General features: G+C 36.5%; 1 protein-coding gene across 7 annotated transcripts in view; it reads right to left on the bottom strand.

The window, feature by feature from the left end:
• Window positions 1–233: 233 nt before the first annotated feature.
• The window catches only part of FAM135B (family with sequence similarity 135 member B), a 265,525-nt gene continuing 241,887 nt past the window's right edge, over window positions 234–23,871 (bottom strand). For all 7 annotated transcript variants that reach the window (XM_054059779.1, XM_054059780.1, XM_054059782.1 and 4 more), the window contains 8 exons: window positions 21,400–23,473; window positions 19,592–19,758; window positions 18,491–18,582; window positions 15,851–15,948; window positions 15,396–15,547; window positions 14,752–14,862; window positions 12,302–12,415; window positions 234–10,975 (listed from right to left, as the gene is read on the bottom strand). In XM_054059779.1, the coding sequence (XP_053915754.1) occupies window positions 10,770–10,975; window positions 12,302–12,415; window positions 14,752–14,862; window positions 15,396–15,547; window positions 15,851–15,948; window positions 18,491–18,582; window positions 19,592–19,758; window positions 21,400–23,473 (3,014 nt within the window). In that variant the 3' untranslated portion in view covers window positions 234–10,769. The remainder of the gene's footprint in view (window positions 10,976–12,301; window positions 12,416–14,751; window positions 14,863–15,395; window positions 15,548–15,850; window positions 15,949–18,490; window positions 18,583–19,591; window positions 19,759–21,399; window positions 23,474–23,871) is intronic.

Raw genomic sequence — 23,871 nt, 5'->3', positions numbered from 1 at the left:
TAAAGACCTTGTGAATGCTGTTGAGTCGGAACCTACGTTTCAAGAAAATTGATTTGCAACTCAGTTTTACCCTAAATGTCATGGAACAGACTCAATTTCATTTGCTTCCGCTTTATGAAATCAGTTTTGTTTTTTCAATATAAGTTTCATTTAAATCTTGACAGACATAGTTAAAGAAAATTGAAGACTCTGGCAGTTGAGAAATGTTCATTAGGGAAAGGGAAATAAATCAGAGACAGATGGATCATGTGTTGTAAATCCCGGTGTCTTAAAAATAAACAAATAAAAAAATAAGTAGTACAGATTTTCCAAGCTCACAGCCTCTAATTATTGCCTCTTCTGTCTGATTTGAAGTATAATTTGTGAGAATCATAACTACCTCAATCAAATGTAATAATGTCTCATTTAAAAGTGCAACCTTTAGTGTGTCATGACAGAATAAGTTGCACTTATGTTCAGACCACAAAAATGTGATTACAAGTACCATGGAGTATTCATCTGCAACGTTCAGTCTCAGTATCAAGTTACTCCCTTTAAATCCATATTTTCAGAACATCGTATTTACTGTTTCATGCATCGGTTCTGTCATGCATTTTGCTTGCTCTGAACAATCAGCCTTAAAGGAAGTACTTGAAGAACAATATATCTCTAACGCATTGCTTTGCAGCAGATGTACACAAACATGGGCATGTATACCTAGGTTAGTATTTTACAACCACTACGCAGGAGTGCAAATAATTAGTAAGTCCAGGGGTCAGCCTCTTGATTTTTAATAGTTTTTACAAAAAAAAAAAAGTTAAACTGCTTAAAATAAAAATTAATTACTTGAAACTCAGCCCAATATTATCCATCAGTTGCATATCTGAAGAAAAGATATAATTTCTTTTTAAAATTTCTCTAGCTTTGTCCTTGTTAACTTAAAGCTGTATAAGTGTGCTTAAAGAAAACCACTTCTAGAGCTAATTATTTACAGGAAATAGTAGATTTCAATTGTAAGGTGTATCTTCTTATGAATAAAATAAGTAAAACCTAACTCTTTGAAGCATAGGATAAAGATCTTCACAGAACTTTAATCCTGTCCATGAAATTCTATTCCACATGTTAGTTGAAGGATAATGAAGGTCCAATTTTAGGTGTTACCTTTGTGCTGAGAATTAACCCGGCAGTGTAAGGCATTAAATTTGAATAGGTACCGTACAACTGAGAAGTTATTTCTGATGACCTTGCTGATGTTAACTATCAAAAAAATAGAGCCTGATTTTAAGGGTAACAATTTTAATACTCTTTAAAGAGAGTTTAATTAAAGTTTTCCAAGACCCTCAAACAAAGATAATAGTTCTAGAGTCAAAAACTAAGTAATTGTGTTTATGCATTGCACATAGGGAAAGATATGGCATCAGTTAATACCTGCCCCACATATATGTTTTATTTGGAATATAATTTGCAATTTTCTATTATTAAGTACCTGAGTGTGAATTTGCACTGTGGAACAGAGGGAGAAGAGAGCGTACAGGATTCACGTATTTCCTTGGTTTGCTTACATTAAAGATCAATTACCATATGCTCCCTCAAAAGAAGAAAGAAGGTCCTCCAGCAGGGAAGTTTTCCCAGTTAAGGCTTGTGCTGTTCACCAGAAGTAATTCTGTCTACTAAGCTTAATTTTACTTTTTTTTTTTTTAAAGAAGGACTGTATTGATTATTTATTAAGGGATTCATGAAGATGGTTGAGGCTTTAGTCTAAGACTGTGGTTAAAATACTGTTAATAATAAAGAAATCATTGTTTAAGAAATCTAATCATGGGACAAACTGTTCAGTATTTAAGGGAGCTTACTATCAGAGACAAATACAAGTAAAAAAAACGTAGACATAAATTTCAATGTAGATATGAACTTTGTGTTTTGGACTATAATGATCCATGTTTGGATTTTGACTCAATGCTTTTCCCAAACATACAGTAATATTCTGGATTTTTAAATTTTGGTGAAGTGGATAAGGTGTGAGAAACCATTCTTTTATGCTTTCTCCATCATAACTGCCCACTTTGTTGGAGTATATTCCTGTCATATCATAAACAGACAGAGGGTTTACCTTCACTTTCTCACACCCTTAATCATGAGATCCTAAAAGGCAAGGGACAAAACACTGATGTGTCTTCTTTCTTGGCAAAACAAACACAGTGGAAAATATACCTAGAGAACACTACAAATTTCTAGTGGTGTTTTAGTAGTTTCTTTTTATTTCAGACATGCAGTTGCAAAGGAGTCTAGACTGATCTCCCTCATACTTCATAAGAAGATTTAATGTCAGAAAAAGGAAATAGCTAATTTCCCAAACTGAGTGCACAGTCTAATACATACAAGTCTAAAATCAGTGAGAATAGTGACAAAGCTGATAAATCATTGGTCTATCAGCTTAAAAATGAACACTTCATTGAAGAGGATGGATGTCAAAGAAAATTAAAAAAATTGTGACAACCTTCCTGTTTCAGCAGATAGGGCAGCTCAGTTTGACATGTTGCATTGGCTACGGAAACCATGGAGGTGGGAGATAACAGACATCAAATTCAAGACTGCTTAGATAAGATTAGTTGACTAATGATGTGCCAAGAGCTTGACAAATTATATACAAAACAATATCTGTCCTCCAATGAGGCTGATGAAGCCAGAAAACCACTCCTTCACAGGAGCTCTGGAGGATAACCAAAATAAACTCTCCCAAGGAGAGAAGAAAACTGTTAGACTCAATAATCACCAACAGCTTCTAAGTATGGTATGACACGCATACAATGTATATAGAACACACCTTCGTTACATATGTGAACATAATTCCATAAGGGAAAAGATATTTTATGTATACATATATTTTGCACAATGATTTTAACTGATAGCGATGCACACTTTAGATCAAAATGACTCCCACAGTCTCTTCTTCAGCCTTTCCAGTGCAGGTAACTGTATGTATCATAGTGTATTAGAAATGTCTTTCACCTTTCCACAGCTAGTAATGATGCAGTTAGTCTTATCCATATGAAAATAGCAAAGAGTAAGTGAGCATTTCTCCTGGACTGGGGTAAGTAGATTTCTACTAGCACTTATGCTTTCAAGAAGGGATGAAAAACTCCTTAAATTAGTTGCTAGCAACTGTCATGACAATTGAAATACTGGGGCTTTCAGCACCAGAAGCTGTATACTTATTAGTGTAACCCCATTTATGGGAAGTATAGAATAAACAAGCCTGTCGCAGTACTCAACCCACCCACTCCAAAAAAAGGAATTGTTTGAGACTCATCTTTTATGTGGAGGTTTTCTGGTCGCTTTGGATAAGCTGTATGTGTTTGTAGCTGATAGCTTTCAAAGACTGAAAGGCATGCTGAATTGCAATAAGGGTGGCACTATTCACCGTGTCACAGTTGCATATTTTCAGAGGCAGAAGCTACTTCAAGATCTGCAGCCCCATGCGTATAGCCAATGGACTTCTGGTACAGATACATATGTGTGAAAACCAATTTTTTGACAGTTGTGGTTAATTTGCTACACAGATAATAGGATCTTGCAGCACTTTGGGTGAAAATAGAGTTGAATTCAAGTTTCAAGGTTGTAAAAGAAGTCAATTTTGTCTGACCTTTTGCATAAGAGTTTATACATATTTATTCTTTATGTTTCATCCTATGCAGAAAAAGACTGGCTCATCTGCATTTAAAGCAGCTCTACACCGATTAAACTGTTTTCATTAACGTTTCTATTCAGTGCATGGATTTCTCTTAGGGAGGTACATATGCGTGATATAGTCTTATTCAAATAGAGAAGAAGAAACAGCAGAAACAGCTCTTTCAGACCAGAAACTATCAGGAAGCAGCATGCCTTGGATTTGACGTTCTCAAGGGAAGTGATCATCACTGTCTGTCATGCAAGGATAGTGCAGACTTATATCAGGCTTTGTCACTATCGGTGCCTAAGGCTTGCCAGCGACTAAGATGACCTCAAATAAGATGTATAAAACCAGGATGGAAACAATTAGCTTTGCAGTGAGCATGACAAGGGTGCAATGGCGGGGACACACACATGCATACAGATGTATTGTGTGCTGAAAAAAGAGCCCATAAATAATGTTGATATGCCATGGGTCACAGTTCTTCCTGTGGTAGTGTGATTACCTTAACCAAGACAACACAGGAGCAAGAAGAAAAGATGAACTTATAGGGCAATGCAAGCTGGAAGCTTGCAAATTGTGGAAAGCAGAGAACAGCTTCAGCTCTTCACATTAGAACTTCAGATAGGAATAGGATGTGATGAGAGCCAAAAGCCAGTGAGTCCTTCCTGCACAGGAAAAATTTATTAGTCTTCACCAAAGTTATCATCCAAGGAAGTCTGCCAGTACCTGGAGCCTCCTAAACTCAGTTCAAGGTTAAGAAATTGGAAAAAGCTCAGCAAAGGCCTACCAAGATGTTAAGGAGTCTAAACAAGTGGCTTCTGAAGACCAGTTGAGAGTTAGGCTTGTTTAATCTGACAAAGAGGAGACCAACTGACAATCTAAGAGCTGTCTGTAGGTACTGAAAAGGGATTTACAAAAACACTAGAAGCAAGATCTTCCCTGTGGTATAATAAAAGTTAACAGCAAGAAGCTGCAGCTTGGGAAGTTTTAATTAGATTTTAAAAAATTATTTAATTTTACTTTTTTTTTCCTTAGGAGTGATGAACAGCAGTTGAAAACATATTTCAGAGAATATTTAGTATGTCCTTCACTAAATGTTTTCAAGACTCAGCAAGAAAAAGACGTGGCTGACCTTACCATGATGCTCTTAACAATCTTGCATTGAACAGGCGTTAGACTGGATGACTTCCAGCAGTTCCTTCTGAAAAAAAATATTCTGTGATCTGCAATATATTTGGATAGGTCGATAAAAATTCTCATATAGAAGGTTGAGAAAATTGACTAGAATGAATGTGTGAACATATTAACTCCTGGATAAGTGGAATGGCAGTGCTGAATATATTCATGAATGCACATTCACACTGTCTTCAGAGACTCTGGAGCAAGACATACCAACTAAATATTCACCATGGCAAGGAGCTCTGTGATATTGAGAGCTTTGAATTAATTTCAGAATGAGCTGGATCAGGCCTATAGAACATTTTATATGCAAAGATTTATATTTTCCTTTTATTTTCTTTAGAGGATTATATCCATTCCTTAGTTCTGTCATTTCAGAGAAGCTGATCATATCCATGACAATGGTTCCTTAATTTCTAGATTTCTGTTCTGAGGAAGGAAGGAAGGAAGGAAGGAAGGAAGGAAGGAAGGAAGGAAGGAAGGAAGGAAGGAAGGAAGGAAGGAAGGAAGGAAGGAAGGAAGGAAGGAAGTCAAATTGGCAGCATAGGACAATGATACAGTGAAATTGTGCTGAAAGATTGTTGAAAGATTGTGTGAAGCAGACTGGAGTATACAAGTGTGAATGGATCAGAACATCTATCCGAAATCAGCAAATAATCTTCTGTCTAGTGTATTTATGTCCCCCAAATTAACCGGGAGATCTGTACTTCAGCTTCCCACTAAGGATTTATGAAGGATAAGCTTGAATTCTGGGAAAAGTAGTGTTGGGTCACTTAATGAAAACTCCACATCACACACGTAAAATGCAGCTTGAAGGACTGGATTTGTCCAAATTTGACATGGTTTAATCCAGGTAAGCAGATAAGAACTGCACGGCTGCAACCTCACACCACCTCTCAGTGTGATGGGGGAGAGAATATAAAAGATAGAAGTGCAAGAATGAATGAGTTGAAATAAAGGAAGTTTAATAATTAAAAAAGGAGTGTGGGGGAAAAAAAATAAAAAAGAGAGAAAAATTAAAACCAAAACAGAACAACAATAACAAGAAAAACAAGTGATGTAAAAAAAAAAAAGGCTCAACACCAACTGATGCCAAGCTAGTAGTCCCTGAGCAATGGCAGCCCTCGCCAACCTCTATCTTCCTCCAATTTTATTGCAGAGTTTGAAATCCTATGGTATAGAATAAATATTAAAGATTGAGATAGAAACTGTCAATTACTTAACACCATCCAAAATCAAAATTGCTGAGCATATGCACTGAAATAAAACAAAACACTACATACGAGTTGTCCATGGACATGACCCTTAGTATATAAATGAACAGCTGGAGTGAAATATGTTAAACTATTATAATGATAAGCTTTAAACAGAAATTTAAATCTACAAAGAAGATAATAATTCAGCTAGGCTGACATATATTGACAGGCTGAGACTGCTGCAGAAGTGCCCTGTTACTGTTGATGATACATGAAGTTTTATGGTATATTTGCATAAACCTTCAGAGGGTTCTAACCCCTTCTCACCTTTTTCCTGCACACCCGCTTAGCTATTTCAAATGCAAAGGCAGAAAGGAAGAGGTTTTTTTGGTTGTTTTTTTTTTTTAGCAAGCAGAAAGTAAAATCTACAAATTCTAATGAAATCTTTGGCTTGAATTCCCACTTTTCACATAGTGTTGTGGTAGGTTTCTCTCTCAAGTATAGCTCTTCTCTGGCAAGGGAACATTGAAGAGGATCAGTCAGCAGATATTTATGAAGCGCTTGGAAGTAAAATAGTGATAAGCATTCATGTTAGTAATTTCCAAACCTCTGTGCTTAGGTTCAAAGCCTTTAGAGTATAATCCTTTAAAGATAAGCAATTTCAACTTCCTCTGTTGTCAGTGGATAGACCTGATTTTAAAAACAAATTAACAATTTTATTAAAGAGAAAATGGGCATCTGTTGGAGACTGGGAAAAGACAAATTTTGTGCCAAATTTTAGAGGAGCCTAATTAATTTCAGTTTTCGTTTTGATCAGGCTGAACAGTTAAAACTTACACCTAAGTCTCAAAAACTCTAGTGATAATAATTAAGTATATTGTTCAGTCCACAAATGCTGAGCGTCTAATTTTTGTCTATGTCTTAAACACTCAAAATGTGAGTCTTATCATATAAAATCCCTGGTCAGGAAAGAGATGTAAGTAACCCCAAATTCTACCAATGCTGAAAACAGGGTCACTCCTGCAGCCTTTCAATAGTACCTACCTCTCTTCATTGACTGCATAGACAAATTCAAACTTTTATTTTGTTTTAGTAGAACAAATTCATTTTGCAACTAATTTTTAAACACAAATTAGGTGATGAAATTAGACAGGCTAAATTCTATCCTTAAAATTTTCTGTCCCTTGTCTCCTCACACTTAGTCATTACCACAATTTCATTGCATCCATATGCAAGAAACAAATCTTCCATTTCAGAAGAGATTTAATCCTTTCAAAAGTGGGGCTCGAGGAGATAAAAAATAGTGGAAAAAATTAATTCAGCTATTAATAAAGACATAATATCCACTGAATTGTTAAAATCGCAGTTTTCAAGTGTTTAAGTTTTTTAAAAATAGTTAATGCCAATCCTTTTAAATGCTATAGACTGCTTATATATAAATTTTATTTATGTATGAAATAGAGATTCAAAATAAGTCTAAGCATCCTTGTGTCTGTTCAGCATGATCTTCTATGAACTTGTCCATAAAACTGGGTAAGTTTTAGTTCTTCCTTCTTCCAGAATTACTGTGCCATTCCAAGCTAGATAATTGTCACTGAAAAAAGAGACCAGTTCAAGGGCCAGGAGCTATTTCAAAGCAGAATATCCCTTCTTTGGGCCTTTGGGGAAAATAGCAGCACTGTGTGGGATTCATCTGATCAATTGTAGGTGTCCAGCAAGTAGATTGCTAAATCTGATATCCTGCGTAGTCAGTGTTAAAAGAACAGACAAAGAAAATCAGATCAGGAAAGTAATTTGTATCTGTTAAGTGACACTGTAAAAGTGTATATTTCCTTCCACTGATTAAAAAGGAGTTAAACTTCCTCTATTAGGCCACAAACAGACATCTGCACTACAGTTTCCTAAAGTTAAGTGAGATGATACTACTCCATGTTGAGCTTTCCAATTCTTTATAAGGAATTCCTTTTATTATGAGGGTAGTGAGTCATTGGAGCAGGTTGCACAGAGAAATAAATTGTGGATGTCTCATCATGAGAAGTGCTCAAGGTCAGGTTGAAGGAGGCTTTGAACAACCTGATGGTTGACTATGGCAAGGAGGTTGCGCTGGATGACCTTTAAAGGTCTCTTCCCATGCAAACCATTCTATTATTCTGTGAAATGGACCCTTGCTGGTGTATCTTCCTTCCTTCCTTCCTTCCTTCCTTCCTGAATATGACAGCTTCACTTAAGAATTTAAACACTGCCCCCATAGATGTACATATGTGTGAACTAACCTCTCTTAATGTTGTTTTAAAATAAAACTTCTGTTGGCAGACTCACAAACAATTTCTAAAAGAGGAGCAAACACTCATACATCACTCTGAAACTTGTTGATGGTTGGAGATTGTTATACTTTGTTGTTTCTCACATACCCCTTGTGGATGTCCCCTCACTGGAAATGTTCAAGGCCAGGTTGGACGGGGCTTTAAGCAGCCTGGCCTAGTGGGAAGCATCCCCGCCCATGGCAGTGGGGTTGGAACTAAATGATACTTAGGGTTTCTTCCAACTCAAAAGACTCTAAGTCCATGTCTGTGACTCAACACCAATGTACTGCATAATAGCTTAATCTACGTGTCCAATTATATTGAGAACTCTGTAAACAATTTACCAAGGAAGAAGTAAGCTGTGATATGGAAGTCTATCATCTGGCACTAAAATGTTGAGTCCATAAAGTGATAAAGACTTCCCAAAAAAGAAGTGGGAACCAGAAGTTCTTGATCCCAGACAGAACTTATTAGTTAACGGGGTAAATCCAGCTTTTAGATTTAAACTGTCAATTTATAAAAGTGAAAAAAGGGATAAAATAGTAACTACCTATTTAATTTAAGTACTGAGGTAATATTTAATTATTTTTAAAATGTCAGTATTGAGATGTACCATCTAACTGTTTCTATATAATTTCTACCCCTTTGAGGAGCAGATGATTTTTAGGTGTAATATGCCTTCCAATTTTCAGCTGATTTTAGTCTCACCTTTTTGTATCTTCCTTCTTCCTCCTCCTGTTTTAAAAGCACATCTACATTGTCAAACCAGTCTTGTTCTTTAGCAGCATTAACCAGCCTGCTAGCAACTCTTTCCTTGAACTAATTTTGTGTAAGTATTCCTTTTTTCTTCTTTTGTAAAGAAAACCTAGTTTTACTTTTTCATGTATAGCTATTTCTCTGTGGTTGCAAGGATTTTTGTTGTCAACTTTTGACTCTCATTTCAGAAATCTCCACTATTTTGATCTTAATTTACTGACAAGATTTTAAATACTTGAAAACACTACTGTCATTTCTTTATAGTTTGTGTCACAAGATATAGAGGGTTGGTCGCTTATGTTTTTAAACAAATAATGTTGGCATTAAAAAAATGGTCTGCCTTCCAAATAAACGTAATTGTAGAGAATTATTCACTTTCTCTTTTTTGAAAAAAAGAATGCCGTGATATTGAAAATTTATCAAAATACTATGAAGATGTATAGAAGTTATTGAAATTTGTCACTTTAAATCTGATAACCTTTTGTTAAAAATTTTAATGAGAAATTGAAAATAAACCTAAAAAAGTGAAAAATGGGTACTTTTCCAAACCCTTAAAAAAACCTTGTATCTCCTTTTATGAATAAAGTTTCAAATGTTTCAACCACCTGTAATAATATATAATAATTAGAACTTTATATAACACTGTAAATGAGAATTAGTATAACTTCGCAGAGCAGCCTAAGGAGACATCCTTACATTTTTTAAGCTTTCCACAATCCTTACCACTCTATCCCTCCAGCCTATTTTCATCTGATTTGGTTTTGTAAGGGTATTATTGGCTAGATTTTGAATTTCATATCAGAGTAATACATTATAAAAAAATAAAGATTTGTTGGAGTAAATGTACTGGGATACAAATGCAAATGTAAAAATTTTACCTCTAGGATTATAACAAGCACAATGATGATCCTATATAAAAGTAAATGGAAGAAATGTTAACAGATGCCACTGTTATGTTACAAATAACCCAATAGAAGCCTCTTGGTTTGGTCACTTCTAATTCGAAAAAAAAATCCTTCCCTACTTAAAGTTTTGGGGTTCTTTTTTTTCTTTTTTTTTAAAAGACAGATATCAAGATTTCTTTGTTCTATGTTAAATATATCACTTTTTTCCATTATTTGAATGTACTTATGTTACAAATAATTACCAGTAATGGAAACATCAAAATATTTTCTTTCAACAAATGAAAACATTGAAACTTTCATAAATGTTTTTTAGACTACTCAGTTAATCACAAAGTAGGTTTTAACCTGAGTTCATATATGCTTGTTTCCTCTTGTGTTAGCTACCCAAAAGTGCTACAAATACGTATTTGTTAATAGGTAAATAAGCATTAAATCAAGGACAGCCAAGTTCCTGGGTTAATATTCAGGAGAAATGGGAATCATATTGGTCCAATCACATTTAGCCTTCTTACTCTGATACTGTACTTCAGAAGTGGCTCATGTCTTTATTTGAACAAAGAATACAGAAACTGAAGAGGAATATCTATTTCTTCCAAAAGCACCAGTATTTGGAAGCTTGTATGTCTTAAAGCCATAGCACTTTATTCTCTGAAACAGAAGTGGAAATTGAGAGTTTGGAAGTCCCACCTGATCTCATTTCGAACACTGCAGTCTTTTGGCTAAGGGATTCTTCTCCATTCTTCTCAAGTTTTGCCTCTGTTACCCTGTACTTCAGGCACTATTTGAAGTAGTTGAGTCCTGCCACAAGGAAAAACTTCTCCAGGAAAAGTTCAGAATCCAGCACGGCAATGTGAGCAGCCCGGCCTATCAATGTGTTGGCGGTGTTTGGCAGAGCATGGAACACGTTGTGTCTGATCAAAGTGCAATCCTTTGCCCCAATCAAAGGCTGAAGCAGGTTGTTGATCATTTCTGCATAAACAGGACCTGCAAAAGAGTTTAGATGTCACACCTATACACCAAAGCTGCCAGATTCCTACTTTCCTTCCAGTATCATTTAATTATTGTTATGATGAAAGGAAAATGGAACCAAGGCAAAAATGCAAGAGAGAGAAAGCAGTTCATTTCAGAGATTTACTAAGTGCTGGGATGCTGTTAATCTAATAGAGGCACTGATCATGTAAAGAGGCTTTCTAAAGTTGCTAGCATGAAAAGTGGATCACTTGTTTCCTCTGTGGCTGAAGGAAATGCATTTGTTCCCTTCGGCGAAGAGGGCTGGACTCAAGCTGCCGGTGAATTCATATGCAAAAGGGTCTGGTAAGACACAGAGGTCCATCTGTGTTTCACTGAGGAATCTAATGCAGAAAGGACATCATGCAGGTAGTTAAGGAGTTTATAAGCACAAAACAATGACTCAGGAAACTTGTACTCATAAATGATCTACAATGAATGTAGATCCAGCTCCTGCTAGTCAGACATCTCCCTGAGAAACAACCACTGGAACAGAGAGTTAGAAAACTACATTTAATTCATTTTTATTATTTTATTCATTTAATTCATTATAGCTCAGAAAGAGCTATAGATAAGATGTGTTAAGGCAACCGTGTTGATAATTGGTCTTGAGTGTCTCTTTCTACTTCTAAAGAGTACCTCCATTTCTAGATAATCACATAAGTGAAACAGACATGAAATTGCACTGAACATTATTTCTGAAAGTGGTATCAAACTGAAGCCACGAAACATTCTATAAGTCAGAGACACTGCTAATAACAAAGGCAATATTTGGGACAATACACAGCCTAAGCTCACAGGAAGGCTAGGCTGGTGTGAGCCCTGATGTGATTTACAGATTTTAGTACAAACCAATATGATTTTAGATCTGCCTCTTAAATTTCTTAACAATCATCTGAACGCTGTAGAAACAAAGGGAAAACACCCTGACTTTAGATGTGCTGAAAGAGAGTTCATTATGTGAAACAAAGGTGAGATGATACTAGTAAATCAGTAGACTACAGAAAAACAATGTCAAGAACTATTATCATCACTTTAAAAAAAAATTAGAGGGAAGGGGAAGAATCAGTAAGAAAGCTTTGATTATAGCTTGATTGGAATTTGTTTTCATCAGACAAAGAGCTTCTTAAAAAGCTTCTTTTATTGATTTCAGTAATTTCCTGTGGGAAGAGAACACTTTCTTATCAAATAAGCATTTGAGTTTTCATCATGCTGATGAAAAATCCTCTTAATGCAATTTCAGTTACACAAAAACACAATTCCTCAAAAGCTTTATAAATATAGAAAGGATCTTACACATACCTGTGTGTCTGTCCTTAAGTGCATTTTTGCACATTTCTATTCTTGCTGAATGAAATGGTACATATCTGTCTTGAGGTGAAGCCACTAACACAACATTTTTAAAGTACTGAAGACCTGTGGCAAATGCAGTAAATACATTTATTGCAATGATGCACAGCAATGAAAACACATAGTGTCAGTATGATTATTTCATGTTGAAACACGCTAGCAAATCTACAGTGCAAAATAGATTATAATAATTAAAATACACAGCAATACAATAGAGAATTGCAATAACTTAAACTCAGTTCTAATGCTTCTGCAATCAATGCTCAAAAAAAGGTAAGAACCGTCTCTGTTTGGAAAAAAAATATGTTGCTTTGAAATATAATTTTGCAAATATTTATACCTACAAACATTTGAAATATACATACAGCCCTACTATGGTCAATGACTGCTATTGAATAAATAAGTATTCACAGCAAAGGGGATCACATTCAAAAATAATACAAGAAACTAGTACCATTTTCAAACAAACTAGAGAAAAGGACAAGAGGAAACAATTTCAGCACTATTATGCTATACTATTACATCTGTGTTGAGGGATCTAGTGCCTTGCGATCCAGTCCCTGCATTCAGCAGTCCCTTGATAAATGCACATTTATGGACTGGAAACTAGGAATCCTCCCTCTTCCCTGAAGTCACTGATGGACTGTGGAAACAGGGTCCTCCTGTTTACTCAACCCATGGTCTCTTCCTCCATCACCCACATTCAGCAGAAATGTAGGAAAATGGACACAGATTATTTAGTCTACTAATACAGAGTACCCTGGACACAGAAGAGCTGTGTGTTTGACCTTCATGTTTCCTACCCTCTTATGTGAAAGGAGCCCAGAATCAAGTCCTTTGATTTCTACATTGTCACAGAAAAGTTCTCTGCCAGCAACACAAAGAAGAGTCCTGCTGGCTGCTTTTACTAAGCCTGGCTGAAGCCGTCTATCATTTTCTTCTTGTGCAATTAAAGTGACTCAGTTTGTGACTTCAATCTGAGGTAAAAGGTACAATAAACATTTCAAAATCTTATGTGAAGAGTTACAAAAAGGAGTTTTGGTTTTTTTCAAGACAAGCACAAGGAATATTTCAAAGATTGTAAACAATCAGAGTTCTATTTTGAGAAAAAAGAGAAAAAAGTCAGAAAAAAAAGAGAAAAAAGTCAGTAAAAAGTCAGAAAAAGTCAGAAAGGGTAGGGGCACCCCTATTTTGACTCAGTATGCCAACTCATATCTTGCTATCTACACCTACTTCAGATTTTTCACCTAAGCGTCTACCTGGAGGATTCTGACTTTGCAGACAAACTGCTTAACATTTGAATTTATGCTTTTGTTGAGACAACACCTTCATTTATAGCCTGCTAGTTCCCCACTCTACCAAGCTAACAAATAACAAATAGCTTTGACTTAAAATACATGCTTGGGAATTATTTGCTTGGGAAGATACTACTTTAGCTTCCTGCGTAGACCTAATTTTATTTCAATATTATAGTAGTAAAGCAGACATCAAATGTACTCTGGAGAAATGAGAGCCAGGGAATCAAAGGGGAAATTCAAATGTGCAAATTAAAATAGTGCCAAGATACAGCAGATTTCCGTCACTGATTATGCCATGTAGTGTCTTCATAAAATTATCAAAAAGCTCTATGATGTCTGTCAGACTAAAAAATTAAGAAGTTATATTAATCATAACATAGTTTTGTTTCCTATTAGTAGTATACCAAAGTATGAGAAAAAAAGAATTAAATATCAAATCATGATCCTATGACTACATATTTAGCACCAGTTTGTTCACACACACTTTAAAAACAACTGTTAAAAGAAAACATTTGCTTGAACAAAAGGATCATTCTTGTTTTCTTTTCTTAAGAAAAGCCTGATTTATTTGATTTATTCATGACAGATCAAGGAAGGGGCAAAAAGAACTCTATTTAGAAATCACTCTTCCTGTGTGAGGCCATACATCTCTCTGTGAAGTACAAAGGTGTCATGATAGACATGAATAAAATTTGCTCTTCATTTCACAGTCATATTTCCTAGAGACGAGATTTTATTCTTAAAAAAAAATAAAGAAGAAAAAATGGTTTTCATCTAGTAGCATAAATTGAGCAATGGTGTCCTGTCAGGAACGATATTTCTTGCTTGAAAATATATAAACTTAGGTGCATGTTTACTACAAAATGACTCTTACTTGGTGTTAACAGTTTGGCAAATATATGCACCGATAGCTCGCACAGAAAAAATGCACAGATAAAATAAATAACAGATTTTAGACAGAGCAGCCCTTTCAAAATCATGAGTGTTTAAAAAAGATCATTAACAAAATGTAGATTTCCTTTACTCCACAGAGGACATGGCAACCCAGCACAATCCTTTGCAATACCCCTTGATATTTAAAGAGTCACATCAAGCCCTACTCACCCGTTTTTTGGCTGAGCTGATAGAGGAAACATTTGCGTAGATCTGCATTGTCCCTGAAAGTCAGTTGCAAAAGTGACCCTGACTTTTTCAACTTTTGCATGAGCCATAGACCTGGAATGAAAATTGGTGCAAATTTTTATACTGTTTACTAATTATCAAGCAAGGGGATTAAAACCATGTCTACAGTAAAGTTAGCACTCTAACTCTGTATAAGTCTTTCTTTCCTCTTGTATTTCTAATCAACAGGGAGCAAAGTGTAACGGCTCACTGGATTATCAGTGTCATTGTAGCATAAATGCTCAGGAAGGCTGAACTGTGGAACAACCCATTGCCACAACATTGTGTGTTCTTCAGCCTTAGAGATGAGTGCCTATTGGCAGTATACAGAGAAGTTGAAGAAAACTGAGGAAGTGAGGTCATCTTACTGCTGTACTTGCATTTTTCAGGTAAAATTGTGCAGGTCCTTGTAATAGATACTGAAGACCGTCTCATTACAATTTTTTCTGTGTAGATTTGAAGTCTTTAGTCAATATTTTCCCCCACTTCAGTGTGCAAGTCAAGTTGTAAAGATTTATTGCTACCTCCATGTGTTGTACTCTCTGCTGTGGGCTGCAGACAGTCATAGCTTTCCCATTAATTCTTACCTGTACTAACCAAAGTACTGTTGTTGTACAGGGTTCCCAGATGAGGTCCAGAGAGGGAAAGGAAGGTGTGTAATTTGTTGAGGTAATAGCGAAACCTGGGGCGAGTTAGTACAGATCGAATAATGACGTTACCAAGGGAATGTCCAATAAAACTGTTGGGAAAGAAAGAACTATATTAGCACAAAAATCAGCTGTATTTTATTTAAATTAAACATGAGTGGCACAAGTTGCTCTTGAGGGAGATCTATCGGGGCCTTCAGTTACATCCTCTGTCACTATTTCACATTTATTCAGCCTAACAGAAACTTTTCCTAGTAGATACATTTGTAACAGTGTAAAAATTCATCTCTGATTCAATGGCTTTTGACATAATGCTTTCTTGGAAAAGCTAATTTCATTGAATGCTGCTCATGTAATTCCAACGGTTACAGACTATCAACTATCAGAATACCTACCTTATTCGGGATATGGAGAGGTTGTACAACTGGATATGCTGAATAATTTCATCCAATAATCGGTCAGTCATTGTATCAAAATCAGCAAAAGTATCAGTCTGATGAAAAATGGAGCGAGGAAATGAGTTAAAATATATTGCATTTATTGGAGATTGATGTTATTTTCAAAGTAAAATGCAAGCAGAAATGTAATAATCAGCCCAAATTTGCTTAATACATATTCAAAGGAGTTGGAGGGAGATTTTTCCCAGTATCTAGGTCCTGTAATATTTGAAGTTCTCCTTTGAAAACAGAGTCATGAAGTTTCACTTTAGGTCTAGGAGCAAATGGCTTCCAACTAATATCATAAATTGACTTGAGAAAAATCTTTTCTTCCTCACTTAGCAACAACAGTAATGATAAAAAAATAATCTGGCATTGGGTCAGTGTGGTTCACTAAATTTTCTGTCACAGACTCTCTTTGATTCTATATTGTGCCTTCTATCTTCATGAACATAACTTGAGAAAATCCAACTTAGGACCAGACTAAGCCTACTCTTTTTAGGACATGGAAATAGGGATTAAATTACCTCCTGTGGTTGCTTCTGTTTCTCTACTAACTGTGCCTTTAACACTGGCACGTGTCATGATAGGATAAACTTAGACCTACAATTTATTAATAGTAAGATTAACAATATTACGCTGAATGATTCTAGAGTCATAACTATGACCTTAAAGCAGTCCAACTTGATACTGATGAGAACGGTTAGTGATCACCCACTCTAGAAACTGTACTCCTAACTTGGAAGAAAAGATTTTGGCATTTAAGGTTTAAAAGATTTTGGCATTTAAGGTTTAAAGGATTACTAAAATAAAACAGTTTATAACAGTATAGACTAAGGATTTAATCATAAAATTATTTGGCCATCTTAATGAAGTTCTGTGTGTTAGTTATTCAACAGTTATCAGTAAGAGAATGAGTGCTACAGAGAGACAAACAATTTGTTCCTTGCAACAGTACTGCCAGTTGTGATACAATAAAACAAATAATATTTTGTCCAGTCTATACAATTGCAGGCAGATCTTATTCAGAACTGTGTCATTTGGCAATCCAACAAGACTCTAATTCAAATTCATAACTAATGAGATGCCACAAAAACAATCATCAAATGTTGGAACAGCTATTCAGAGCAAGCATATCAGTAATTAATGCTTTTGTGACACAACTCATCTTGCTAATTGCAGCTCTTGCAAAGGAAAACATGAGCTTATTCACTTTGCAATACAGCCTTAAAATAAATGTTCTCATAAACTACAAACAGTCCACTAACCTCCTGACTGTTTTGTCTGAATTGCTAATTAATGATTTCCTCCTAGGTTCATTATCCCAGATCTTTCAGCTTTTTTAAAAGTGGAAGAATATCAGCCTGAACATTGATCATAAACAAAACACATCAAGCATCATATTTCACCAAGGTATATCTCCATTCTTTAGTATCATCTCACTCTGACTGAGCTCCTCAGATGTATCAGAAAGCAGTGCCTAAAAAAAGTGATTTGCATTTTCCTTTCTAAGGCAAGCTTCAGCTAAATTACTGATCTCATGGAGAATTTTCAGAGTGATTCTCAGAGCAGGAAACAAAAAGGGTGACAGGGATTTTTAAACCATCCAAATAGACATTAATCCACATGAGCCCTATTTCCAGTGCCATGGAAACTTCCTCATATTCCCAGACTATGAAAGGACAAAAAGTTCCCATTATGGTCTCTAGATAATGGTAAATAAAGATGTAGTAAGATATTTCATTGTCTGAAAACATGATAATAGGCTTTTATGCAAGTTTGAAGTCGTTTCCTCATTATTTTCATCTTGTTCACATTCACTGTGCAGGTCTACTGCTGTTAGAGATGTGCACTGGAAGGCAGCAGGTTCACAAACTAACACCAACTGACCACTTCAAAATATGAAAGGTATTGAATAAAGAAGTTTGGAAAGTTTTGACTCAGGTTCCTCAGCCAATTAATAATCAGAATAATGTTTCTGCCTGTGCACTGGAAACCCTTATCTTGTGCGTAAAATTTGCCTCTGTGTCATAAATATGGGCTCATTGCAGAGCTAAGCACAGAATTCATTTTTGTTTCTCTGCCTAGACTAGCAATGAGTTTTTCTGGAGGACATTTCTTTATCATACAAGGATATAAAACTCACAAATATTGCAACAGGAGAATCAATGGCGGATGCAGCAAAGGAAGCTGACAACACCTGCTGGACATTCCACATCCTCCAGAGAACTTAACATCACTAAACCTGCTGCTTTCTGTCAATGCTCTGTTGCCTGGCATCAAATAGACAGAGGTACCAGGCCACTAAGTTTCCAAACTGATGGAAAAAATCAATATACTTCTCCTACAGTCTAGTCCTACAATTGCTAATATTATTGCCTTTGACTTAATGCTAGGAGTAATTTCTGTTGGAACACCCTATCAAATTTGACAGGAACAGAACTAGGCCTTTGCACTAAATACTACATAAACTTCCTTGAAGTGCCCAGTGAATTTGCTTCATTTAGCTAATGAAAAGTCTTTGCTGAAGGCCTTGTTTCAGCAGTGTTAACAGCTTGCAGGAGATCGAAAGGAAGACAGAAATTAGCTCTGCACTACCTGATTTCTTTCAGACATTAGGAAGTCCAGATTTCCACCAGGGAGTCCCAGTTCTATAAAAGTCTTTACCAGCCGCAGATCTGCACTGTTACCTAGAAGTAAATGGTACTTTATAAGATGTAATTCAACGGAAAAATAATGACTATAAAATGAATTTAATACATTTGTCTTCCTACACACCATGACACCAGGGAGCGCTTGCTTTCTGCTGCTGAAACTACTCACCACACCACAGAATCCTGCATGGAAACAGTGGGAGAGCAAGAATAACCCCAGCCTACTCAAGGTGGGCTGGTCCTCACCTCCTGCTGCTGGGGACTGCATAAATGGTGGGGAAGAAAGCAAAAGATGAGGCCCAGAATAGCTGTGTCCCTTTTTTTGCTGAACATCAGAGATAAGAAGACAAAATGCCTTCCATCTTCACAGCTGGTGAGACCTGCAGGAGACACTAGAGTATAGGTCTATACCACCAGATGCAGAGCAACCTGCCTCTCTGTAGTCACAGACAGAGGAGGTGCTGAAAGGCTCTCAGGCTTCTAATAGATGCCCCATTCCATAGTAGGAACTCCAAAGACTTCTGAAATATTTTGCTGGAAAAGGAGGTACCTCTACTTCACAAGTAGGACATTACACCCACCGGTATATTGAACAGCAAAGAGTCTCTGCTTGTGCAGGGAGTATTTGTTTCCCACCTTTCTGAGGCTGCCTGAGGTTTCAGTTGCTATCCCTATTCTCTGTAATTTCAAGGTTAACATTTACACCTTTCTCATTTATACCAGTAATTTTTAAAGAGAAGTTTGGGTTGAATGTATGATTTCTGCTTAGAAAGCACGTCTGTAAGAAATTCCAGGGCATGCCTCCTCTACAATTAATAATTATTTCTATTCTCCCACTTTCTAAGGTTACCCTATAACAGTGTGAGGATTTTTTAAGTAATATTTTCATGCTGGTGACATGCTGCAAAACAACCAAGCATCTGCACAAAACAAAGAAGGGTTACTGTAAAGTATTCTTACTCTATTTGCTAAATATCTGCGTTTTTTGTTCGTTTGTTTGTTTCCACCAAACTGGCTTATGAGCAGCAATTCCTCCTGGCCTTACCATCCAATCCATGGACACAGACAACTAGATGAATTCCATCTTCCAGATTTTCTTCCTCTTCCTCTGGTGGAAAATATGGGATATCAGAAGCTAGTACAGGTAAGTCACTGTACAGAAATCCTTCAATCTTCATTTCTTTTTTAAATTTCTCTTTGGCCTGATAAAAACTGGAGAATACATTAATTAATCACAATAGAATTGGGTTTTCAACAACAAACCATCAAACTAGAAATGAGGAGGCTATTATTTGCAAGAATTTATCTTTTCAACATTTAAGTAGAGACCTGGATACTATTCTTTATCTATTCTGACTAGAATAATAATAGGCAATAATATGAATAATAATAAGAATAATAGGTAAAGCCTATTAGAACCTCACACCTGTCAGAGGAATGAAGGATTATGAAAAAGAATCTTCTGATGGTCCATAACAATAAGAATAATATACAAAATTATTAGACTTTTTTAATCTTAAAAATATCATCAGTCGTACTGATACTGAAATGAAAAATGGTAGCATTAGATGCATTCACAAGCAGGTAGAAGGTGTTCTACCTACTCCTCAGACCATCGAATTCAAGGATCCACCTTATTACAGATATGACAGATATTTTCCTTTTGGTTTCCTTCAGGGTTCCTTTGAAAACATATAGCAGCTAAAAGGAAGATCAGTGATAAGAAAATTAAGCTAACCGCTTTTCTGCTTAGGCCTGAAATTTGACACATGAATTCACCCTGAAGCATTCTTCTGACCGAAGGTGCCAATCTTTCTGGTGGTTTTCTGTCTTAGCCAAAGATAACCAGAGCTTTCAGGAATTAATAAAAGTAAGTATAGAATTAGATAGAAAACTGGGATAGACCAGGTTAAGAGATATAAACCTTTGTAATCTGGGGATAGCTTAAGGACGTTTGATAAAATGGTGACCAAATACTTATATCAGCCCTACTAATTTTAAAGGGACACAAGAATGAAAAATCTTGTGTTCTGGCCATGAGTCTGTAGGCTCTGGATATTTTGCTTTAGCAAGAAGGAATAAATTTTCTGCATAGATTAAGCAGGATTTACAGCAAGGTCTATAAAGTGAACCTCAAGATGCTTTCAAAAAAAGAAAACGGAAAAAAAGAGCCTCACGGAGCACATCATGAATGCATTTACAGAGACCCAACATTCTGGGCATCTGAATGGGTTGAAAACTGCCCATGCTGCAGTTTTTCTTCAGTACAGCAGAGACATCAAAATATAACAAAAGTATATATGTGCTAGCATGTCAGTCTGTGAAATGGGCCACTGTGAAATCAAGGCCACAAAGCAGCACTTCTCTAGTAATGCCAGGATGCCAATTCTCCCATTTTTCCTGTTTCAGAAGATGAAGCTGAGACTCCACCAGCCAATTTGTGCTCCTGTTTCATAATTTAGCCAATGAGCGCAACTATTTAAACAGAAAAGAAAAATAAGCTATGGTAATGCTATAGTGAATTGACTTTCTGGGATCAGTGTTCAAGTCTGGGCAACCTTGAACTTTGAGGGACAGTTCTTAACAACACCTATGTAGACACTTAAATATTATTTATTTTTATGAGGATCGAAGGACCTAATGTCTTTGATGATCCTGGTCTGATTATGTTTACATCCTTTCTGTCTGTTTAAATTATATATTTTATATAAACCATTTGCCTATTTAGATTATTTATTTGGACGTCTCCAAATGCAAGCTTACCCTGTGCTTACTGTATTAAGGCCCTGAACTTTGTCAAGGTCTCTTGGCATGATAGTAACATTATTGAAGAAAGTAATTAGACATTCTTACTTCAGCATCCTTTCATTGATCTCTTCATCCACTTCATTTGAATTAGAAGAGACAACTCCAAAAGAGCCCAAAGGCTGGCGTGTGATGGGGAATGCAGCCTGCTTTGTAGAGAAACCGACCACAGCAGGTGTTTCTTTGAGCACAGAAGAAAAGGGAAGACACGTGGCTGTGCAAGAGACAGACAGGTTAACCACATCAACAGCCTTTCTGCTTTCCAGGGCTACTCCCTCTGTTGTAGCTGAATGAAAATCAGTGCCATTAGCCTGAAGTTTATGTTCATGGCTGTCAGGTTCCTTAGGACATTCAGCCTGGTAGTATCCTGCAGCAGGGTCTGCTGAGGCAGGTGAGTCATTGAGCTCAATTTCTTGTAATGCTGGCATTTCTGCATAGACTGCCGGGCTCTCAGCAGCAAGAGAGCTACCACACTCTCCCTGCATTGAGCCAAACTCAGTTGAAGACTCTGAAGGAGCTGGAACAGAATAGTGAAAATCTGCTTCCAGCTTTACTCTTTCTGAGAAACTCTCCTCTCCTGAAGTTCTGTTATTGGAGTAAAAGCCTTGTTGTATTTTTAAATTGTGTGGCTTAAGTTTGTCCTTTGGATCCTCGATACATGTATCAAACTTATCCATGTTTTTGTCCAAGTAGTTACAAACGCTTGGAGTTTTTAAGCTGCATTCATCATTGCTCTCCAGTGACTGGCATTCAGAGACATTATCTCTGAGCAGCTTTGGGCAAACAGGTAGCCTTGCACTCTCCAAACTACAATAAGTCTCTGGAAAACCTTCCTTCACCTCCTCACCTTGTAAATGAATGTTATTGCTACTGTGTTCGACAGAAGGTTTGAGATGTCCTCTTGGTTCTAATTGTCCACTTTCATTTGTTGCTTGACACCGTGAAAAGTTCATGACTAATTGCCCATCTCCATCCTCTGTTTCTGTGCAACTCTTGAAGCTTCCTCCTGAACCTCCTGAGATTACTTCACTGTGTTTGGATATATCCACCTCCTCCACAGGCTCTTCTGGGCTACTGATCTGAGGAGCTGAGACAGATTTGGTCAGCTTGGTAAGCTCCATTTCCCTCTCCTCTTCCTCAAAAGGCAAAGAGCTAATGGATGTAAGAGACGCTTGGATCCCACTGGGCAAGCTGGTATTGCTTTCTGTGTGGCCACCCTCCAGGGAATTTCGGTGGATGACATGTCTTCGTACCAAGTGGTGCAAGATCTCTCGATCACTGGGAAGTTCCAATGCCCGGCGACGAGCATCAGACCATGCCACTGAGCTTGGTTCACTTTCAATTCCTGAATCAGATATTACAGAGGAGGATCTTTTTATAACCCCTGACGTCAGGGTAAATTCTTCACTCTCCTCACCTCGTTGCTCCTTTGTGAACAATTTCACTTCAAAAGTGTTTGTGGGCATAGTTTTCAAAACAGGGAGCAGAGCCTTGTTGTCTGGATTTTCTGTTTTTTCAAGACTGGTTAATTCATTCAGTGCAAGGTCAGATGAAGTGAAATTATTCTCAGGATGACTAGATTCGTATATTTCCTGTATTTCAGTCCTGTCTTCCAAGCCATCAGTTCTAAATGTTTCACCCTCATACTGAGCACTGACATTTAACATGGTCTCACTTTTGTGGGAATCCTTATTGCTAGGTTTCATATCTCCATAATTAACATCTGCCACAAATGTATTGTCTTTTAATAGAACTTCCATGGGTGTTTTAAAGTCGTCTGAAGTGCATTCTGTATTGCCTTTCTCTGAGTCAAAAGTAGTTCCCTTACTTGAAACAAAAATATTTTCAGGTTTCCTTTGGTCTTCTTTGTTCGCTGTACATACCTGAGATGTGGAATGCTGGTTTAAACCCTTAGATGTATAAGCAGCACCTTCAGTACTGCTGTACATGCAGGAGGGATTCTTGTTTATCCTGTCTGTGTGTATTAGCAGAGTACCTTTCCCAATGTCTCCTTTCATTACTGCAGTGGCATCATTTGATGTCAAATATTCACTGTCATCCATTACATCCGTTTCAGTGTTTTCAGAAGCCTCAAAATCTGGAAAAACTTCCAAATTCTGATCTGAAAGAAAGAAAGAAAAAAAAAAAAAGTAGTACCTAATATAACAGTTACATTAAAGTGATGTAGGATTTCGAAAAGTGTTTGAAAAGTGATTGTCAGGCCTGAAAAAGTATGCATATTTATATTATATAAATTATACTTACTTTAGAGGCATACTATAAATGGAAATGCCAGACTGCATTTAATTAGAATTATACTCTCTGAACAGTTACAATGAGGTCAAATAAGATAATATCAATAAAATCTACTTTCCTCAATATAATTGTTTCTAAACTGCTAGTTTTTACACTGTAGGTAAGTAAAAAAGAGCTGACATTTCTTTGTATTCCTGCTGTCATACAACGTGGTTCATAGTATAGTTCTTGTTTGTGAGTCAGTTTAATACTCAGTTTGATAGT

Source organism: Cuculus canorus, chromosome 2 (assembly GCF_017976375.1).
Source record: "Cuculus canorus isolate bCucCan1 chromosome 2, bCucCan1.pri, whole genome shotgun sequence".
Taxonomy (NCBI): Eukaryota; Metazoa; Chordata; class Aves; order Cuculiformes; family Cuculidae; genus Cuculus; species Cuculus canorus.
Note: the sequence above shows the minus strand (reverse complement) of the source record. Positions and strands in the feature narration are given on the sequence as shown.